Below are 22,378 nucleotides of genomic sequence, written 5' to 3' on the forward strand. Positions count from 1 at the left end.
TCCTCGTTGGTGCCATTGCAGAGGGTGGGTGGGATGTTCCTGTGAACTCCAGTGGGTGGCATTAAGGCTGAGAGAGTGTAAAAGAGCTTCTCGGTGTTGGCACTAAAGGAAAAGAGCAGAGAGAGAGAGAGAAACAGCACAATGCGTTGAATTTTTAGTTTTGGAAGCAGTAGTCACTATGTTATGCTCTGGAATATAACGTCACCCTTTAAAAAAGAGGAAAGGAAATGGAAAGTAGAAATATCATATAAACTGCAATAGAACAAGGTACAAAATGGTCACTTCAAAGACACCCTTTAGATAAAACAACCGTGTTAGTCGCTATGCAAATATGTTTCAGGAAAGAAATAACCATACAGTTGAATCAGGATTGTGTTTGAGAAAGTAAGAAATTCACAACCTTTAGAGAGGTGAAGGTGGGGGGGAAATAACCCACCTTGTTCAACAAGATATTAGTCAACAACCATTTCATATCATATAATAATTATACATTCAAATACAGCGGTTACCTTTCAATAAAATCGAAAAAATCCATTTTGTGTTTGGGGGTGGGGGGAGGGTGGGGGGGAGTGGGTGGGGGAAGAAAAGCAAATAGGCACCAGTCACTAAAAAGGCATCGTAGAAAATCAATGGCCGCTTCTCACTGTCAGTTCTTCCTCAATTGTGCTAAGTAAAGGCTTCTGTAATCCAGGCGCTGTGAACTGGGAGTGGGGGGGGAGAGCTGCAGGCCTTGTGGGGGGAGGGGGGGGAGCGGGGACGTGGGGAGGGTGTAAGGGGCAGAGCAACCAGATTGTACAAGGTGCCAGATACCAGCAGACTCAAAACCATCCCAACCGCGCGGGCAACTGATGCGATCTCTCGGCTTAGCCACCCATTCCCACTGATCCAGATCCCCTCTGGAATCACACAGCAAAGCACTGCACACCAATCAAGGTTGCTGGAGAAAGGCACTGGGATTCCAAAGATTGGACCTTTTTATTTTTGTTCCAGTTCTTCTTGCCAATACAATAAAGCCCGACAAAAGTACGCGGCCGGTTCGCGAATTGTTAAATGTATGCCACAAAAGAAACACATTCCAGAAAATGAATTCTTTTAAGGGAACACAAAAGAAAAAAAAACCCTTTAGGCTCTGGCAGCTTGTGCAGAATGGTTGGGTAACTGGTGTCCTGATCGAGGACACATTTGTGACAGCAATGGTTGGGTATGGGATGGAGCCGGGAGGGTAGATATTTCGGGGGAAATCTCCTGTTCCGCCTGTTAGTCCATGGCAGAGGACAGGGGGGGACGGGGGGTGGAGGGGGGGACGGGGGGTGGAGGGGGGTGCGGGGGTGGAGGGGGGGTGCGGGGGTGGAGGGGGGTGCGGGGGTGGAGGGGGGTGGAGGGGGGTGCGGGGGTGGAGGGGGGTGCGGGGGTGGAGGGGGGGTGCGGGGATGGAGGGGGGGACGGGGGTGGAGGGGGGTGCGGGGGCAGACCATGCAAAGATCCATTGACCTCGGGCAGGATTCTCTGGTTTCGGGGCAAGGGCGGCCGGAGAGATGGACCGTTTGACGTCTCTACTCGTTTTTATTTCAACGATTTCAGCCGGTTCGGTATCACCGTTTCCACAAGACTTTCCTCGATGACTTTACACTGGGTTGCAGCTATCCTCGATGGCACAGAGATTGGTCATTGGAGAGTTTATTGGCTAGTTTAACCATGACCATTGTGTGTTTTATAAAGGCAACTCATTGTGTCAGTGCCATCACTGATCGCTACTTTCCCCTGTGGTTCTGTCGTCCACTCTTATCCCTCAGGATTTAATTACAGCAGGTCACCATCCTCCTCACAACTCTGTCCAATCAGTTGCTGTGACACTGATGCGAATCTACAACCTAACACTTCAATCCTCCTCGTCTGTCTGTCGTCTCTGAACACAGTAAAATTCGATGTGGTTCTACAGAAAAGCACGTAAGAAAAATGTACTTTAAATAGTACGACTTGAGAAAAATTTTAGCTTGTACCTTTCTGGTATCATCTATATGACCAGATGCCCATCTAGTGGCCCTTAAGGCTTAAACCTTGATTAAACAGAGGACAGATTGTGGTATTTTTATTAAGTTGCTGATGAATATATTAATTGTATCATAATTACCCATAAAGACCTTATAACAAGATGGTCACTTCCCTGGGATTTTACCTGCAGGCTGCCTTTGATAAACAAATACAGATTTCCAGCATCTGTCACTCATTCTTCTGTTGCAAGAAGCGATTTAGGAATGGATTCTTCAGGCCTTCTTGTGTTAAAGGTATCCAGTGTGATTAATGCCCACTGATGCTCCCTTATTTGGGACACATGTTACTTTTTTTGGAACATTAATAAAACCTGGGCAGTTTTAAAAACGCGATCATTGGCCAACGTAACAAATGTCTTTCTGGACGGGTTCAAGGACTTCTGGAAGATGAAGGGCTGTCAGTGAAGTGCCACTACCAAGCAACTGTTCAGACACCATTGTCTGCTGCCTTGTAGCCCTCTGTCAGTGGGGTGGATCTGGTCTTTTGCATAATAGTGTTAAGATACATGATAAAGAATCAATGGCATGATGGCACAGTGGTTAGTACTGCGCCAGGGACCAGGGTTCGATTCCTGGCTTGGATCTGTGTGTGGAGTTGCACATTCTCCCCCTGTCTGCATGGGTTTCCTCCGGGTGCTCCGGATTCATCCCACACTCCAAAGGTGTGCAGGTTGGGTGGATTGGCCATGCTGAATTGCCCCTTAGTGTCCCAAGCTGTGTAGGTCAAGGGGATTAGAGGGGTAGATGTGTGGGGTTACGGGGCTGGGCCTCAGTGGGAAGCTCTTCTTTCAGAGAGTCAGTGCAGACTCGATGGGCTTATGGGCCTCCTTTTGCAATGTGGGGATTCTATGAACAGCCCACATATCACCCTGGATTTTTACTCCTGCTGGCCACAGACACACTCTCACCCGTTCTCTTCAAGTGAAATGTCCAGTTGGATCTGAGTCCTATCACATCTGATCACTTCCCTGCACAGTCCCCGGTGAGCAAGCAGGTGTAGTATAATGTTCTGTCAGCTTGAGCGTGCCAAAGTTGCGGTGCTTGACATCGGATAACTCTGCATCGACCCGTCACTGATACCTGCAGCCCTCTGACCTGCAATGCTCAGTGTTGTGCCAGCTACGTGCTTATCCACTGAACCATTGAAGGCAGTGATATGAGGAAGGAACTTTCCCTTTTCATTCCACCCAGTGCTTTAGTAACATCGGAAACAAGCTCGACTGTGTTACCCTATCACCATGTCAATGGCAGAGGTAGGGAGGGGACACTGAATGAAGATGTATTTTTAAAAAAATTCTCGTTACATTTAACAGAAATTAATAATCCTTTTGCTCTTAACTTTTTTTTGGAGGGAAAACTCCAACAGGAAGGAACAAAATGAATCGGACCTTCAGGGGAAAGTCGTCTCAATTAGGCAGGAAGTGCGAATGACAGAGATGGCACTGATCAACATTTGCTGGAATCGGATTTTGACTAAGTGAGCATGGAAAGGGTAGAATCCCAGATCTTGCTGATTGCAAAGTTAAGCATTATCCTGGTTTCTTGTCACAATGTAGGAGCATTTATAACTGGCTATTGTTCTATCTTTCTCAATGCCAACTCTCTGAATTCTTACACTTTACACTGCTGATGTCATGTCCCTTTTATCAAGAAAACCAAGGCCATGAATGTAGGATGGTCACAAATAAGTCCAATAAAGAAATTAAGCAACTTATCTCTACCCAGAGCATGGCTGGAATGCGGAATTTGCAACCACATGGAGTTGTTGAGGAAAATAGTACAGATGCCCTTAAGGGGAGGCTTGAGGGAGAAAGGATTAGAAGGTAATGTAGATAAGATTAGATGAAGTAAGGTGAGCGGGTGGCTCATGTGGAGCATAAACACCAGCATGGACCAGTTGGGCCGAATGGCCTGTAAAACCTGATGTAAATCTCAATCTTTTCAGGGATAAATAGAGACGTTGTCCTGTGCGGTGGTTATGCCACAGTTAGTTGAGCTTGAAAGAGAGGGTTTCTAATGAAGGAAGGAAGGAGAGAGGAGGATGTCCCTCCCAGTTCACAGTACTGGCAGTGCGATTAGTAAAATGAGGTTAAAGTCAGTAAGAGACAGCGTGACCGTAAAGGCTGGAGAGGCGATCACATGACAGTACAGCACTTACACCGCTTTTTCTTGTCGGTACCTGCGACTGGCTCTGTTCCGGTGTCTGTCCCCTCATTCTCTTCCGCCGAGAGCGTCTCTGAGGCCTCAGTCATGGACTTGCCAGCCACCAGCTCGGCTGCGTTGCCGTCTACTGTCGAGATGTCCGTCACCGTCTTCTCCCGCAGCGATTTCTCGTCGTCTTCGTCGATCAGCACCAGTTCCGCTTGGATGGCCCCCTCGTAGCCCAGGAGTTTGTTCGTCTCCTCCTCGTCCTCCACATTCTGATAGCCCATGAAGATCATTGTCACTGGGTGCTCAGCGCTGGCCTTGGGAGCCTCCCCAGTGGGAATCTGCTGGATTGTTTTCCCCGCGTGAGCCGGATGATGAGCTTTCGGGACCATTTCCAGCTTCGCTTCCTTGTGGATCATGTCTTTCTTATTTCCGCTGTCTCCGGCGCTCCGTGTGTTGTCTGGGGACGCACTACTCTCCGATACAGTCAGCGATTCTGACAAACATTTGTTGCCACTCACATTTATTCTCCCCAATCTGTGTATCAACTGGTCCACTTCCGACGTGCTCAGGTGATGAACTCCGTTCTCCACCACTGCACCTGCGGAACATACCTCATATACAACCTTGCTGCCATCGTCATACACCTTAACCCCTCGCTGGTGAACTCCCTCAGGGCTCAAGGGAGCGGTGGAGAGGATCTTGGTTTCTCCTGTTAGTTTGTCCTTCTGTACGTTGATTTCCATGGCGTACTTTGCTGGAATAGCAAAAACATGTATATTAATGGATAGTCAGAAGCTTTTTCCCAGGGTGGAAGAGTCAATTACTAGGGGGCATAGGTTTAAGGTGCGAGGGGCAAGGGGCAAGGTTCAAAGGCGATGTACGAGACAAGTTTTTTTGCACAGAGGGTAATGGGTGCCTGAAACTCGCTGCCAGGGGAGGTAGTGGAAGCAGGTACGATAGTGAGTTTTAAGGGGTGTCTTGACAAATACATGAATAGGATGGGAATAGATATATGGTCCCCAGAAGGGTGTGGGGTTTTAGTTCTTCCGGGCGGCATGGTCGGTGCAGGCTTGGAAGGCCGAAGGGCCTGTTCCTGTGTTGTAATTGTCTATGTTCTTTGTTCTAAAGGAGCTGATCTTACTACGACCAACCAATCAAAGCCCAAAGATGTGCTGGTTAGGTGCATTGGCCATGCCAAATTCTCCCTCAGTGTACCCGAACAGATGCCAGAGTGTGGTGACTAGGCGATCTTCACAGTAACTTCATTGCGGTGTTAATGTAAGCCTGCTTACGACTAATAAATAAACTTTTAATAAACTTTAACTTTTTTAAATCTAGCTTAAACAAAAACAGAAAATGCTGGAAAATCTCAGCAGGTCTGACAGCATCCGTGGAGAGAGAATAGAGCCAAAGTTTCGAGTCGTCTGATGAAGGGGGTCATCCAGACTCGAAACGTTGGCTCTATTCTCTCTCCACAGATGCTGTCAGACCTGCCGAGATTTTCCAGCATTTTCTGTTTTTGTTTCAGATTTCCAGCATCCACAGTATTTGGCTTTGAGACAAGGATCTATCTTAAACCTTCTCACCAATCGAGGGCTAGAGTTTTCACTCTGGGCACAAATTCCAGCCCAAGTTTCAAGTCATTCGTCACAAGGGCAATGGGTGATGGGCAGAAAATGCTGGCCTTGTCAGCGACGCCCACACCCCATGAAAGAATAAAAAGAAACAAGCCAAATCTTCATTCTGTGCTCTACCACGTGTGACACTTTACCCTACCTTTCCGTCGGGAAAAATATTCTGTCAGTGTGTGTGGCTGGGCTAAACTGGGCATTTAAATTCTCGTAAGGATTTTATAAAATTTAATATACCTATAACATTGCTGGGTCAAAATCCTAACAGCGCTGGGGGTGCACCTACACCAAATGGATGGATGCTGTTCAAGAAGGCAGCTCACCACCATCTCCTGATTAGGTGCATTGGCCGTGCTAAATTCTCCCTCAGTGTACCCGAACAGGCGCCGGAGTGTGGCGACCAGGGGATTTTCACAGTAACTTCATTGCAGTGTTAATGTAAGCCTACTTGTGACACTAATAAATAAACTTTAAAAACCTTCTCAAAGGAAATTAGGGATGGGCAATAAATGCTGGCTAAGCCAGCGACTCCCACATTCCGTGGACGAATGAAAAAAATAAATAATTGAACAGCATTGAGGCTGTGGCTCCAGGAGGGAGCACCTCTCACCTCTAAGGCATGATGACTGTGGGTTCAAATCCTTCTCCGTCCCCAGGAACCTGAACATTAAATCCAGGTGGGCACTGCCAGCGTAGGCTTGAGGGGGTGCTTCGGAGAATCCCTCATCTTTCAGACCTGAGGCTAAACTAAGGCCTTCTGCCCTCTGAGGTGGTGTTTTCTCTCTAGCACCTTGCACAATATTTATCCCATCATGCCACTGGCTATTCTCACACTGCTGTTTACGAGAGCTTCCTGCTTAATAACACTGACCGCACTGCCCGGGTTGCAGAGGTATTTCTGGGATGTCCTGAGATTGGAGAGGGTATAGAATCATGGAATCATAGATTCCCTATGGTACAAAAGGCGGCCATTCAGCCCATCGAGTCTGCACTGACCACAATCCCACCGAGGCACTAAGATAACTTTAATTGAATGCAGGTAAGCTGGTGATAAGCTGGTATTTATAAGTGTGCTTAATTGGTATTAAATGGAAATGCATTGTGCAGGCTGGTATTAGACCCAAATATCCTGCACTGGCTGACATTGAACAGAAGTATATATATGATATGACATTTGAGATATTGGATGGAATCATAGAATCCCTACAATGCAGAAGGAACCCATCGAGTCTGCACCGACCACATTCCCACCCAGGCACTATCCCTGTAACCCCAAATATTTACCCTGCTAACCCCCCTCGACACTAAGGGGCAATTTAGCATGGTCAATGCATCTAACCCATTCGTCTCTGGACTGTGGGAGAAATCTGGAGCACCCGGAGGAAACCCACGCGGACACCGGGCGAATGTGCAGACTCCACACAGACAGTGACCCGAATTGAACCCTGGTCCCTGGCGCTGCGAGGCAGCAGTGCTAACCACTGTACCACCGTGCCGTACTTCCTAAAAAATAACGTTAATCTGGTCAGCAGACTGTGATTGTTTAAGTTAAGGAATGAGGGTGTAGAGATAAGTAGTGAGAATGATTTTAAGATCAATGACCCACAAACAAAGGTTAAATAATTGATCACCACAGTGTACAGGGAAGGCATGTTGAACGATAACTAATGGCATAATAAATGTTGCAATACAGCTAGACTTAAATCATATAAATCCCAGACATTACCTCTAAATCAGGCAGCATACAGAAATCAGTGTTTGTAAGGATCGACATTATGTTGAGTCGACAGCACAGAAACAGGCCTGACTGATCACTGTTGGTGTTTGTACTCCTCGTAAGGCTCCCATCCCATCCCTCCACCCCCCCCACACCCCCCACCCCACCCCCCCCCCACACCCCCCACACCCCCCCCACCCCACCCCCCCCCACCACCCCCACCATCCCCACCACCCCCACTATCCCACCATCCCCACCACCCCACCACCCCCACTATCCCACCATCCCCACCACCCCACCACCCCCACTATCCCACCACCCCCACCACAGTTCCCACCCCCCCCACCATCCCCACCACCCCACTATCCCCACTATCCCACCACCCCCACCACACTTCCCCCCCCCCACCCCCCCCCACCATCCGCACCACCCCACCACCCCACCAACCCCACTATCCCACCACCCCCACCACACTTTCCACCCCCACCCCCACCATCCCCACCACCCCACTACGCCCACCATCTCCACCACACTCCCCCACCCCCACCTCCACCACCCCACCACACCCAAAGCCCTCGTTCGAATCTGGATTAAAATGAGCTTCACACAAAGGTTGATCAATTGGGACTGTTTAACAAGCAAGGGAGTGGAGAGGTAGGCTTCACAACAAGAGGCAGATTGAATGTTAGGCTGAGCTGGTTAGAATACAAAAGGGCCAAGGGTCAGGCAGGCAGGGATCTATTCGGTGTCTTATGTTGTTTATATATGAATGATCCCGAACAGCTCTACCTTCTTTGTCATTATACAGCGTTCATGCACTTGGAATCATAAAATCCCTACAGTTCATAAGAGGCCATTCGGCCCATGGAGTCTGCACCGACTCTCTGGCAGAGTGTTTTACCCAGGCTCTTACCCCCTGCCTGTAATCCTACACGTTTCCCACGGTTAATCCACCTAACCTATACGTCTTTGGACACTGAGGGGCAATTTAGCACGACCAATCCACCTAACCTGCACATCTTTGGACTGTGGGAGGAAACCGGAGCAGCCGGAGGAAAGTCACGTAGACACGGGAAGAACGTACAAACTCCACACAGTCATCCGAGGCCGGAATTGTACCTGGGTCCCTGGCGCTGTGAGGCAGCAGTGCTAACTAGTGTGCCGCCCACTTGATCAGGACAAGTTGCGACCAAACGTGTGAGACCCCAGAATGACAGTAAGGCCCATTCAGGGCATTTACCCAGCGGCAGAGAATTCTTTTAAAATCGGATAATTAAAATTTCAGCGTGGGCCAATGCCCACGATGGCTCAGTGGGTTTCCCTCTGAGTCAGGAGTTTGTAGGTTTGAGACCTACTTGGTAGGGTTGGGATTATCTGACCCGGTCCAATTGCCGGGATCATCCGGTCCTACCGGAAGCAAGTGGACTTTTGGCCTCTGGCGGGTCCCACAACGACAGGACCAACAAATCCTGCCTTGGACCGGAGCATAGTAATCAAAGCTCTGACACGCACAGTGCAGGAGTGACGGAGAGCTGTGCTGCTGGAGGGGGATGAGATGTCAAACTAACTCATAGAAACCCTACAGTGCAGAAGGAGACCATTTGGCCCATCGAGTCTGCACCGGCCACAATCCCACCCAGGCCCTATCCCCATAACCCCACATATTTGCCCCGCTAATCCCTTTAATTTACGCATCCTAGGACACTAAGGGGCAATTTAGCATGGCCAATCCACCTAAGCTGCACATCTTGTGGGGGGAAACTGGAGCACCCGAAGAAAACTCACGCAGACACAGGGAGAATGTGCAAACTCCACACAGACAGTGACCCGAGCCAGGAATCGAACCTGGGTCCCTGGAGCTGTGAGGCAGCAGTGCTAACCAATGTGCCACCGTGCCGCCACATAAGACCCATCAAAGCGCCTGGGGCAGATGTAAAGGTCCAATGGCACTACTTCACACGTGAGCAAGATATTATCCCTGATGCCCGAACATATATTTACCCCTCAAACAACATCCCAACCACATATTATCCGTTCATCACCACATTGTTGTCCGTGGGAGCTTGCTGTGTGCAAATTGGGTACGGTGTCTCCGACATTCCATGAAGAACAACACTTGAAAAGCACTTCATTGGCCGTGAAGTGCTTTGACACATCAGATGGTTGCGAAAGGTGCTATATAAATGCAGTCTTTTCTTGCCTATTTAACACTGCAGGTCAGGGGATCCCAGTCTGGTCAATGTGGAATTGATTAGCCTTGCCTGGGGGGCGGGGGGGGGGCAACTGTGGGAGAATAATATTGGTCGCAGCAAAAGAGAGGCAAACAAAATTCACTCAACATTCTTGGTCGATAAATGGAGGGTGGGGTGTTTGGGGGGAGGGGGAGGATTGGGACAGGATTGATGCTGTAGCGGGCTCTCCCTCCCTGTCTCAGGCTCACCTCGGGATAACAGTCAATTTGAGGAAAAGTTGGCAGGGTGGAAAGAACAACTGTTTGTATCCTGGTCCATCAAGACATTGCAAGCCACACAATCCATTCACAGCTGCTTTGGCATTCAATCATACAGCACAGAAGGAGGCCATTCAGCCCATCTCTCCTGGGCTGGTTCTTTGAATGAGCTATCCTGTTAGCCCCATTCCCCCCTGCTCTTTCCCCCATAGCCCTCCAAATGTCTCCCCTTTCAAGTACCTATCTAATTCCCTTCTGAAAGTCCTTATTGAATCTGATCCTACCCTCTAGCCTCTGGTTCTTTTTGCCAATTACCTTAAACCTTAGCTTACTGACTCTCTCCCAGCTGGGAACAATCTATTTCTCCATCAAAACTCTTCATTATGTTTGATGCCTCGATTAAATCTCCCCTTAACCCTCTTCTGCTTTAGCGTCAACAAGTCCAGGTTCATCTCCCCAAGTCACGGAAGTCCCTGGTACCATTCCAGTTACAGTAAGAAGTCTCACAACACCAGATTAAAGTCCAACAGGTTTATTTGGAATCACGAGCTTTCAGAGCACTGCCTCTTCATCAGACGAGTCTTGGTGACACACCTGAGGAAGGAGCAGTGCTCCGAAAGCTCGTGATTCCAAACAAACCTGTTGGACTTTAGCCTGGTGTTGTGAGACTTCTTACCGTGCCCACCCCAGTCCAACGCCGGCATCTCCGCACCATTCCAGTTCGTCACCTCTGCACCCTCCTGAATACCTCGCCACCCTTCCTCAAACCTGTGCCCAGAATTGGACACTGTGAGCAAGATTCTCTGGCCTCCCAGCAGTGTGGGAGGCTGGCGTGCTGCTCGCTTGTGGCGGGATTCCCTGTCAGGCTGGCAATGGGATGTCCCACCGATGTCACCCCACGTCGCCGTGCAACCCGTGGGCAGGGGTGCGCTGTCGGCGAGACTGGAAAATCCCACCGGCGTGAACGGCCGGAGAATTCCGGGCCACGTTATGACTGAGGCCCAGCCCCGGTTTCATACAAGGTTTTGCTTACCTTCCTTGCCCATGCGTGCGATTCCACAATCGGTAAATCTAAGAAGCCTGCGTGCTTTTTCTTTGAAAACACCATTCTCAACTCGTCCGGCTGCTATGAACAATTTCCAGTCTTCCCCCCCCCCGCAGCCCCTCCCCTCCCATACCTTTAACATTCACATTGACACTCCCCTGTCACTTACCGGACACCTTCTCCCTGTCGCCCTGCCCTTTCATTGCCTCCGTCCTTTGTGAGCGGAGAGTGGGGAGGCCGGGTAACCGGGAAGAACCGTCATTCACTGCATCTGCTGGTGGTGGGAGGTGCGGGAGCGGCAGGAGGAGGGACAGGGGGGGAAAGCAAAGCGACTGGTCGCACTGTGAAACTCGCTGCTGATACAGCAGAGTTCCCGGGAATGCTGTATTAAACCAGAACAATAAAGAGCAGCACCAGCACCCGACTCTTTTTTGCACTGAACAGCTGGATCAGAGGGAACAATGAGTAGCCTTGCAATCTCATGATTGGCGCTGAACAGAGTAGCTGAGGCAGGAAATATCGAAGCTCGCCGGCAAGCCCCTGGAAATTTAATTCAATCATGGTTTGGAGATTTTGAATAGGGCTCCCTGGCACTCCCACATCACAGATCATTGATTAGAGCAACACTGAGCGAGAAAGAGAGAGAGGGAGGGAGAGAGAGATGGAGAGAGAGAGAGGTGGAGAAAGGGAGGGAGAGAGGGAGGGATAGAGAGAGATGGAGAGAGGGAGGGAGGGAGAGAAGGAGGGAGGCTGCACTGTCATCTCAAAGTGCAAAGCCCCCAGCTCACCATGGAAAACGATGTGAGCCACAACTGCTTTCTCTAGTTCACCTTGCTTCTCAACAGTTTCCACTTATTCCTGCTAAATGTTTGTAATGACAATCACTTGGCATGGGGGACGGCACGGTGGCGCAGTGGTTAGCACTGCTGCCTCACAGCGTCAGGGACCCGGGTTCGATTCCTGGCTTGGGTCGCTGTCTGTGCAGAATCTGCATGTTCTCCCCGTGTCTGCGTGGGTTTCCTCCGGGTGCCCCTGTTTCATTCCACAGTCCAAAGGTGTGTGTGTGTTAGGTGGATTGGCCATGCAAAATTACCCCTTAGTGTCCAAGAATGTGCTGGTTAGGTGGTTTGGCCATGCGAAATTGCCCCTTAGTGTCCAAAGATGTGCGGTTTAGGTGGATTGGACATGCCAAATTGCCCTTTAGTGTCCAAGGATATGCAGGTTAGATAGATTAGCCATGCTAAATTGCCCCTTAGTGTCCAAAGATGTGCGGTTTAGGTGGATTGGACATGCCAAATTGCCCTTTAGTGTCCAAGGATATGCAGGTTAGATAGATTAGCCATGCTAAATTGCCCCTTAGTGTCCCAAGATGTGTGGGTTAAGGGGATTAGTGGGGTAAATATGTGGGGTTATGGGGAAAGGGCCTGGGTAAGATGTTGGAGAGTCAGTACAGACTCGCTGGGCCGAATGGCCACCTTCTGCACTATAGGGATTGTATGATTTCTGCCACCTAATCTGCTGCACATGGTCAGCTTTGATGTGTATTGGCTTAATCCAAATCATTTGTTCCCCAAACATGATACAATTGTGCTCGAAAATAATTGGTTCTGACATCATTGCAAAGCTATGAATTATTTTGAGTGTTTTTGAAATGTTTGCATTTCCTGCCGTTGTTCTTTGAGGGGACAATGCAGCAATGTATGAATGGCTTTCCTCTTAACACAGTGACATGATCTCATCATCAACGCTCTTAATGCCTTTCCCAAGGTGCTGGTGCCAGTCCAAATAAGGTCTAAGTTAAGTTTACAGTTTATTTATCAGTGTTACAAGTAGGCTTACATTAACACTGCAATGAAGTTACTGTGAGAACCCCCTAGTCGCCACACTCCGGCGCCTGTTTGGGTACACTGAGGGAGCATTTAGCACGGCCAATCCACCTGACCGGCACATCTTTCGGACTGTGGGAGGAAACCGGAGCACCCGGAGGAAACCCACGCAGACTCCGGGGACAACGTGCAGACTCCACACAGACAGTTACCCAAGGCTGGGAATCGAACCCGGGTTCCTGGAGCCGTGAGGCAGCAAGGCTAACCACAGTACCATCACGCAGCCTCCCATCCATTGACTCTGTCTACACTTCCTGCTGCCTTGGAAAAGCATCCAGCATAATCAAAGAGCCTACCCACCCCGGACACACTCTCTTCCACCTTCTTCCATTGGGAAAAACATATAAAAGTCTGAGGTCCTGGACCAACCTACTCAAGAACAGCTTCTTCCCTGCTGCCACCGGATGTTTGAATGGACCTACCTTATATTAAGTTGATCTTTCTCTGCACCCTAGCTATGACTGTAACACTACATTCTGCACTCTCTCCTTTCCTTCTCCATGAATGGTATGCTTTGTCTGTATAGCGCAAGAAACAATACTTTTCACTGAATGCTAATACATGTGACAATAATAAACCAAATCAAATCAAATCAAAAATCAAACTGTGCTGATTCACTTTGGCATTGATAACCATGTCCTGTCTGGTTCAGGTTCCCATGTGCCCAGCCTGAACAGCAAGTACTGTCGGCCATGATGACAGCGCCAATCCAACTGAGTTAAACGGCCTGAAGAGTTTTGCGGGAACGTCACCAGACAAAATCAAGCCACAAATGGTGCAAAAGCTTGGTCAAAGAGATAGATCATAAGGAACTTTTCAAAGGAGGGGAAAGGTGAGGAGGTTTAGGGGTAAAATTCTGGAGCTTGGGGCCTTGGTGACAGAAGGCACAATTATGGGGCAAATGAAGTCAGGGATGCTCAAAGTGGGGCAATGTAGAGGTAAACTAACCACAAAAACACAACCGTGACTGGTTCTGTTCCCACTGGAAATCTACATACAAGTGTTTTCTCACAGAGATGATGTGGAGATGCCGGCATTGGACTGGGGTGTGGGCACAGTAAGAAGTCTCACAACACCAGGTTAAAGTCCAACAGATTTATTTGAAATCATGAGCTTTCAGAGCGCTGCTCCTTCATCAGGTGAGTGGAGAGATAGGTTCACAAACACGGCGTATATAGACAGAGACACAATTGCAAGATAGTTACAGATTGGAATGTGAAGAATGATTGGAATGCGAGTCTTTACAGGTAATCAAGTCTTTATAGTTTTAAGCAGTGTGCGTAGAGAGAGGGATAATCTCGGGGTAAAGAGGTGTGAAGTGTCTCAAGCCAGGACAATTCGCAGGATTTTGCAAACTGCAGTGCTGCACACATGAGGATGGCCTCAACCGGGATCTTGGGTTCACTATGTGTAACCCCCACCATTTGGCCTGGGCTTGTAAAATCTTACTAACTGTCCTGGCTTGAGACAATTCACACCTCTTTAACCTGTGATTATCCCTCTCTCTATGCACATAACTGTAAAGACTTGATTACCTGTAAACACTCGCATTCTAACCATTCTTCACATTCCAATCTGTAATCATCTTGCAATTGTGTCTTTGCCTATATATGCCGTGTTTGTGAACTAACCTCCACTCACCTGATGAAGGAGCAGTGTTCCGAAAGCTTGTGATTCCAAATAAACCTGTTGGACTTTAACCTGGTGTTGTGAGACTTCTTACTGCTCTCACAGGGACTCAGTTGTTGACTTTTATCCCCATCTTATGTCGGGTTATTCTGTTGCGTTTGAAGAGAAGGAGAACGGCAGCTGTTGAAACCCTGTGAAGTGGGTTCTCGTACGCGGGCATGCGATGATTATATGTAAATATCAAATGAAAACACTCTCTGGGAGCTCGGGCTGAACTTGTCAGAAAGACAAAGGGGAAGTGGCATGAAGTGGGCGCAGATGGTCACTGGCTGGAATTCCACGGCAGATTGAAGGGGTCCGTTTCACAGTTTTTGAGCTCCATCTCAGCTAGGAAAGAAGGACTCACATTTATTCATCCCACCCAAAAGACAGCACCTACAACAGTGCAGGATTCCATCAGACTGGGAGTAGCTGTGTACATTTACTACTCAAGTAGGACATGAACCCACAACCTTATGATGCAGAGGCAAGAGCAGTGCCATTAAGCTACAGGTGACTGCTCCATTATTTCCTGCTCTGTGCTATTTGGTCTTTGTGAACCTGTTGGTTCGAGAAGGTCAAACATTGCTTGCTTGTCAGAGGCTAAACTCCAAACCAATAGCCAAGAGCGGTTCTGATCAACCTGAGATACAGACGACTTAACAAGAAGTTAGATTTAAAGCTTATATGTGGCCCTGAGGAGTCATGGTGGGAGCCCTTGGTTCTCTGAATGGAAACAGGCCCAGCCCAAAGCACCATGACGTCCACCACAGAGGCAGATGCTGAATCCAACCCAGCAGGACCAGAGGAATCAAACCCAGGGTTGCTGCTACCAATCTCATTCACACCAGCCGTCTAGCCAACCGGCTCCCCGAGGGAATCTGGGTTGCTATGGTGACATATACTTTTACATGCAAGCTGTATAGCCTCAAGCTACAAATAGTGATGGTAGTGGATCCAACTTTCCTTCCACCACACGGCTGACCAGGAATCTCTCCTGCTGTTACCGCCTGCTATTGGTGTGTGTTTGGAAGGATTCTGCAGGTTTATGCTCAACCTGTTTGACCACACTCTGAACGCACCTTCCTTGGCCATCGAATCCAGGGGTGAGATTTGAACCCTGAGCTTCTGGCTTGGAGGCAGGGACGCTACCCACTGTGCCACAAGACCTGTGCCCCTTTGTTACTTACAGACCAAAAAGCTTGGAGATACTGGCACTGGGTATTCTACACTCACTATCATTGCTGTCTAAATTGGTTAGTTATTTCCAAATTAATTGGAAAATTTCTATTCTTGCAAATCTGTTCGAGAAAGGATGAGTCACATCGCCCACGTATCGAAGGGCAAAGGTGCTACCTGTCTCCTTTGAACACCAACATATAATATCAACAGCAATAGGCTGTAATAGATGTGACTGCGGTTTTTAAACTGCTCAAACCTTTTAAATGGGCTCTTTGGGTGAAATTGCCTTTTTAGACCTTTGGAATATTTGAATATATAAAAAAAACAATGAAAAGATTAGTTACATGTATCGCTAATTCTGTGCTCCCATACACTTAAACCACTGTGCTCCAAAGAACTATGGCCTCAGTGATGTGTACATGTCATTTTTATAATGTTATCCTTTTCTTACAGATTTCATTTGTTATGCTGAAACACTTGGGCCGGAACTCTACCACCTTGCCCGCACAGAATCGGCGCGGGCGAGAGCCCGCCAATAGAAACCTCCATTGACCTCGGGCGCAAATTTCCGGTCTTGCCCGAACAAGGCCGTAAAATCCCACCCATCTTCTTATTCTTTAATGTGATGTGGGTGTTCCTGGCAAGACCTGCATTTTTTGCCCATCCTTAATCGTCCTTGGAATGCGTGGCTCTCTTTGCCATTGGTATGGCTCCTGCTCTGACCAAGACCACAATAAACTACAAAGGGTCATGAACGAAGTCCAGTCCATCACTTAGACCAGCCTCCCATCCATTGACTCTGTCTAAACTCCCAGCAGCCAGCATAATTAAGGATCCCACGCATCCCAGACATTCTCTCTTCCACCTTCTTCCGTCGGGAAAAAGATACAAAAGTCTGAGGGCACGTACCAACCGTCTCAAGAACAGCTTCTTCCCTTCTGCTGTCAGACTTTTGAATGGACCTACCTCACACTAAGTTGATCTTTCTCTACACCCATTCTGTACACTACATTCTGCACCCTCCCCTTTCCTTCTCTGTGTACGGTATGCTTTGTCTGTAAAGTGCGCAAGAAACAATACTTTTCACTGTATATTAATACAAGTGACAATAATAAATCAAATCAAAATCAAATCAAATCAAATCATTTAAGAGCCAACCCTGTTGCTGTGGAGTCACCTGTAGGCCAAACTGGGTAAGGATGGCAGATTTCACTCCGGAAAGAGTATTAGTGAAGCAGATGGGTTTTTACCCATCTTAAAATTAGCCTGGGCCTCTGGATTAGTTTGCTATTCATGATGTGGAGATGCCGGCGTTGGACTGGGGTAAACACAGTAAGAAGTTTAACAACACCAGGTTAAAGTCCAACAGGTTTATTTGGTAGCAAAAGCCACACAAGCTTTCGAAGCTCTAAGCCCCTTCTTCAGGTGAGTGGGAATTCTGTTCACAAACAGAGCTTATAAAGACACAGACTCAATTTACATGAATAATGGTTGGAATGCGAATACTTACAACTAATCCAGTCTTTAAGAAACAAAACAATGGGAGTGGAGAGAGCATCAAGACAGGCTAAAAAGATGTGTATTGTCTCCAGACAAGACAGCCAGTGAAACTCTGCAGGTCCACGCAACTGTGGGCGTTACAAATAGTGTGACATGAACCCAATATCCCGGTTGAGGCCGTCCTTGTGTGTGCGGAACTTGGCTATCAGTTTCTGCTCAGCGACTCTGCGCTGTCGTGTGTCGCGAAGGCCACCTTGGAGAACGCTTACCCGAGTACAAGGACGGCCTCAACCGGGATATTGGGTTCATGTCACACTATTTGTAACTCCCACAGTTGCGTGGACCTGCAGAGTTTCACTGGCTGTCTTGTCTGGAGACAATACACATCTTTTTAGCCTGTCTTGATGCTCTCTCCACTCCCATTGTTTTGTTTCTTAAAGACTGGATTAGTTGTAAGTATTCGCATTCCAACCATTATTCATGTAAATTGAGTCTGTGTCTTTATAAGCTCTGTTTGTGAACAGAATTCCCACTCACCTGAAGAAGGGGCTTAGAGCTTCGAAAGCTTGTGTGGCTTTTGCTACCAAATAAACCTGTTGGACTTTAACCTGGTGTTGTTAAACTTCTTACTTAGTTTGCTATGCCACGGGCTCCCACAAATTCATTGATGGGCTTTGAGCATCTCTGGCAAGGACAGCGTTTATCATGCACATGTAGTTGTTCTTGAGAAGTTGATGGTGGGCCTTCTTTGGAACAGCACCATATTTTTGCACAGCAAGGTCCCATTAACAGCAATATGCATTTATATAGTGACCTTACTGGAGTAAAACCTCACTTCACCCGAGCGACCATCAAGCAAAATTTGACACTGAACCACATAAGGAGATTTTAGGAGCAAGGCCCGGTCAAAGAGGTGGGTTTTGAGGAGCAGAGTGGAGGAATAGAGAGGGGCAGAGAGGTGGATAGAGTTAGACAGCAAATCCAGCATTTTATTGGCTGAAGGCACACCCACCAATGGTGGAATGGAGGGAATTGGGGATGCACCAGATGCCAGGACTTTCAGAGCTCTCGAAAGGTTGCAGAGCTGGATGAGCATTAAGAGATGGGGAGGAGCAAGATGGTGCAGAGATTTGGAAACAAGCATAACTATTTTGAAAATCGAGGCGTTGCCTGACCAGGATCCAGTGGAGGTTGATTGGTGCAGGCAATGGGGAGAGGAGCTTGGTGCACACAGGCAGCAGAGGTTGGATGAACTGACACTCGTGGAAGCTGGGAGGCCGGCCTGGAGTGTCAGGTCTGCGGTGTATTAGAGAGGAGGGTCACACAAGCATGGAAGATCTTTTTGTTGTCTCTTATTTTAACATCTATACTTAAGGAACAGTTTATAGTACAATGCACATCCCACAGTAACTCGAAAGCGACCCTGCAGGAAAGACTGCTTGAAAGCTAAAATGGCCCACAATATACCATGATTGCAAGGAGTCGAGAATAAAGATGACAAGATTAGTTAGGGGAGTTTATGATGAGACTTTTGAAGGCAAGGAGCAATAGCCCATACACAGGGATTTAGGGGAAGTGTAAAGGTGACTGAACGCCTTGCCATCAACCCTGGAATAATGACATTCTAATGCACTATAAGAAATGGGGACAGATGTAGGCCTCGAGCCTGCTCCTCATTCAATAAGACCATGGCTGACCTTCAACCTCAACTCCACATTCCTGCCTTATTCTCATATCTCTTCATTTCCATAGTGTCTGACAATCTATAAGACCGGAACTTTCCAGCCCCCCCCCCCCCCCCCGCCCCTGTGGTGGGTTTTCTCAAGGCAGAGGCAGCTTGCCATTGGCCGCCGGTGGGATCTTCCAGTCTCATTGGAGCCTATGGTGTTTTGCATGGCTCGCCAGTCCCGCCGCTGGGGAACCCGCAGCGGGGGGGGCGGGGGGGGGGGGGTCAACTTCATCAGGACCGGAAAATCCTGTCGACGGGAGCATCCCGCCCTTAGTCTCGCAAAGACTCAGCGGGCGGGATTTTTACGGCCGCGCACTCCCCGAAACCGGAAAATCCAGCCCGAGGTGAATGGACCTTTGCATGGCCATCGCCCTCCCCCTCACCCGCTATGGGGGTGGGCGGGATGGGAAAATTTCCCCCTGCAAGTGAGCACCCGCAACTCACTGGAATAAAGAACTCCAAAGATTCAGAACCAGCCTCTGGTGATATAATACTATCAAAACATTCCAAAAATAAAAAATTTCTTTTAAAGATTTTGGAAACACCAATGCACAATTTGAAGGGTTAATCAGCAGGTTTGTTGACACCCACATTTCCCTTTAAGGGGGACATTGTACAAGAGCGTTCATTCAGTGAAAGTACAACTGCACTCTCCATCTGTGCCTCCGACAAGCGTACAGCCCTGTTAACCGGTCTATCTTAAACCCTGTAGGAAATGCGTGCTTACCTCCATCAGAATTGGAAAAACCCTGTGAAGAGAAAAGAAAATGTAAGTATATTGAACATACCAATGCAGAAAGAGGAGGCGGTGACTTAAGGCACCTTCCCTTGGCTGTCAGATTCAAATCCGTGTAAATGCTGAGATTGGGTTTCTAGGTTTCCATTGAAAACATTATAAAGCACAATGACAGGACTCCTTACACAGACCCAAGCAGTGGAGCATCGGTACGTAAAAGTCACATGATTGCACATTACCACTCTGAATGACAAGCACTCTGCAGCCTTTAAAAGGGAGTGAAGATTGAAGGTTTCTTCTTAAAAAGATAAAATGATAAATGGGAAGGCATCAATTCTGAAATGACGGTGGCCTTCGTCCATCAACTGGCACTTAACACAAATCTGCGCGGCGTGGAGCTTCTAATGAAATGTCATCCAGTTGTTTCCATTCCTGCGGAGGGGGAAACTCCACAATTGTGCTGTGGTGGGGCCCACTTGGTGAGGATGAAAGGTCACACTTTGAGCTCCAGGGACATTCTCTGCGACAACAATGCTCTGCCAATAGCTATTAACAAGATCTTTAAACACAATGGCAGCAACACAAAGGTGGGTGGAAGTTGCAGGACAGAACTCTGGTCAAACCCCAAGTGCTGTCATCAGTTTTGGGGACTACACCTCAGGAAGGAAATACTTTATAATAAAATATAAAGTATAAATAATATATTATCCTTAATATATATATATATTTTATATATATATTAGTGGCAAAAGTAGGCTTACATTAACACGGCAATGAAGTTACTGTGAAAATGCCCTAGTTGCCACACTCCTGTTTGGGCACACTGAGGGTGAATTTAGTATGGCCAATTTTTAAAATTCATTCATGGACATGGGCATCACTGGCTGGCCAACATTTATTGATGTGGAGATGCCGGCGTTGGACTGGGGTGAACACAATAAGAAGTCTCACAACACCAGGTTAAAGTCCAACAGGTTTATTTGGTAGCAAATACCATAAGCTTTCGGAGCACTGCTCCTTCGTCAGATGGAGTGGAAATGTGCTCTCAAACAGGGCACAGAGACACAAAATCAAGTTGCAGAATACTGATTAGAATGCGAAATGTCTGGAGACAATACACAAGTCTTTAACCTGTGTTTAATGTTCCCTCCACCTACATTGTCTGTACCTTTAAGACCTGGCTGGCTGTAGGATTCGCATTCTAATCAGTATTCTGCAACTTGATTTTGTGTCTATGCCCTGTTTGAGAGCACATTTCCACTCCATCTGACGAAGGAGCAGTGCTCCGAAAGCTTATGGTATTTGCTACCAAATAAACCTGTTGGACTTTAACCTGGTGTTGTGAGACTTCTTACAACATTTATTGCCCATCCCGAGTTGCCCTTGGGGGGTCAACTACATTGTTGTGGCTCTGGAGTCACATGTGGGCCAGACCAGGTAAGCACGGCAGATTTCCTTCCCTAAAGGACACTAGTGAACCAGATGGGTTTTTCTGACAATCCACAATGGTTTCATGATCATCAGTAGATTCTTAACTCCAGATATCTTTTAATGAATTCAAATTCCACCATCTGCCATGGTGGGATTCGAACCCGGATCCCCAGAACTTTAGCTAAATTTCTGGATTAATAATCTAGCGACAATACCACTAGGCTGTCGCCTCCCCACGTCTAACCAGCACGTCTTTTGGACTGTGGGAGGAAACTCGAGCACCCGGAGGAAACCCACGCAGACACGGGGAGAATGTGCCGTGTAGAAGGAGGCCGTTCGGCCCCTCGAGTCTGCACCGACAACAATCCAACCCAGGCCCTATCCTTGTAACCTCATGTATTTACACTGCTAGTCCCCCTGACACTAAGGGGCAATTAAGCATGGTAAATCCACCTAACCTCCACATCTTTGGACCGTGGGAGGAAACTGGAGCACCCAGAGGAAACCCACGCAGACACGGGGAGAACATGCAAACTCCACACAGACAGGGACCCAAGCCGGGAATCGATCCTGGGTCCCTGGCGCTGTGAGGCAGCAGTGCTAACCACTGTGCCGGAGGGGCGAGAGTAACCCCAAGGCCAAAAGGATTAAGTTATGAGGACAAGCTGCCTGGACCAGCCTTGTATTCCTTGCGTACAATAGATTAAAGGAACAAGTTAATTGATCTGATGAAAGGGGTTTTTCTTCTGTTTGGGGAAGGAAAGTCTTAACATTACACCTGGGTTGTTCACAGGAAGCAGTTCTTTACAAAGGGAAGTGAAAATCTGGAACCATTCCCCCCCCGACCCCCGCCACACCTCCACTCCCCAAAGGCTGGGACTCAATTGAAAAATTAAAAACTGAGATTGGTGGATCTTTATGAGGCTTGAATGCAATGAGTTCTGGAACCAGACAGGTGCCAGTTAAACTGCAGATCATCCATAATCTAACTGGCTGAATGGCGGAACAGGTTCGAAGGGCTGAATGGCCTCATGTTGTTCCCATGTTCCTATGATTCACCATCCAAACCTTGTGCAGTGTGTATTTTTTGGAAAGATTACTCCCGCCCGAGACTATTTGGTTAACTTGAATGCAAAGCTTGACCTGGGCGGCACGGTGGCACAGTGGTTAGCACTGCTGCCTCACAGCGCCAGGGACCTGGG

The 22,378-nt window shown here is 48.0% G+C and overlaps 1 protein-coding gene across 2 annotated transcripts in view; it reads right to left on the reverse strand.

Annotated features, from left to right (window-relative positions):
- Positions 1 to 1,466: 1,466 nt before the first annotated feature.
- palm2akap2 (PALM2 and AKAP2 fusion) overlaps positions 1,467 to 22,378 on the reverse strand; it is a 163,493-nt gene continuing 142,581 nt past the window's right edge. The window contains exons 5-7 of one of the 2 annotated variants that reach the window (XM_078214080.1): positions 19,737 to 19,758; positions 11,214 to 11,315; positions 1,467 to 4,956 (exon numbers count right to left, since the gene is read on the reverse strand). In XM_078214080.1, the coding sequence (XP_078070206.1) occupies positions 4,187 to 4,956; positions 11,214 to 11,315; positions 19,737 to 19,758 (894 nt within the window). In that variant the 3' untranslated portion in view covers positions 1,467 to 4,186. The remainder of the gene's footprint in view (positions 4,957 to 11,213; positions 11,316 to 19,736; positions 19,759 to 22,378) is intronic. The other variant, XM_078214079.1, reaches the window with a different exon arrangement.

The sequence above is a fragment of the Mustelus asterias genome, chromosome 6 (genome assembly GCF_964213995.1).
Source record: "Mustelus asterias chromosome 6, sMusAst1.hap1.1, whole genome shotgun sequence".
In the NCBI taxonomy this organism is placed as follows: Eukaryota; Metazoa; Chordata; class Chondrichthyes; order Carcharhiniformes; family Triakidae; genus Mustelus; species Mustelus asterias.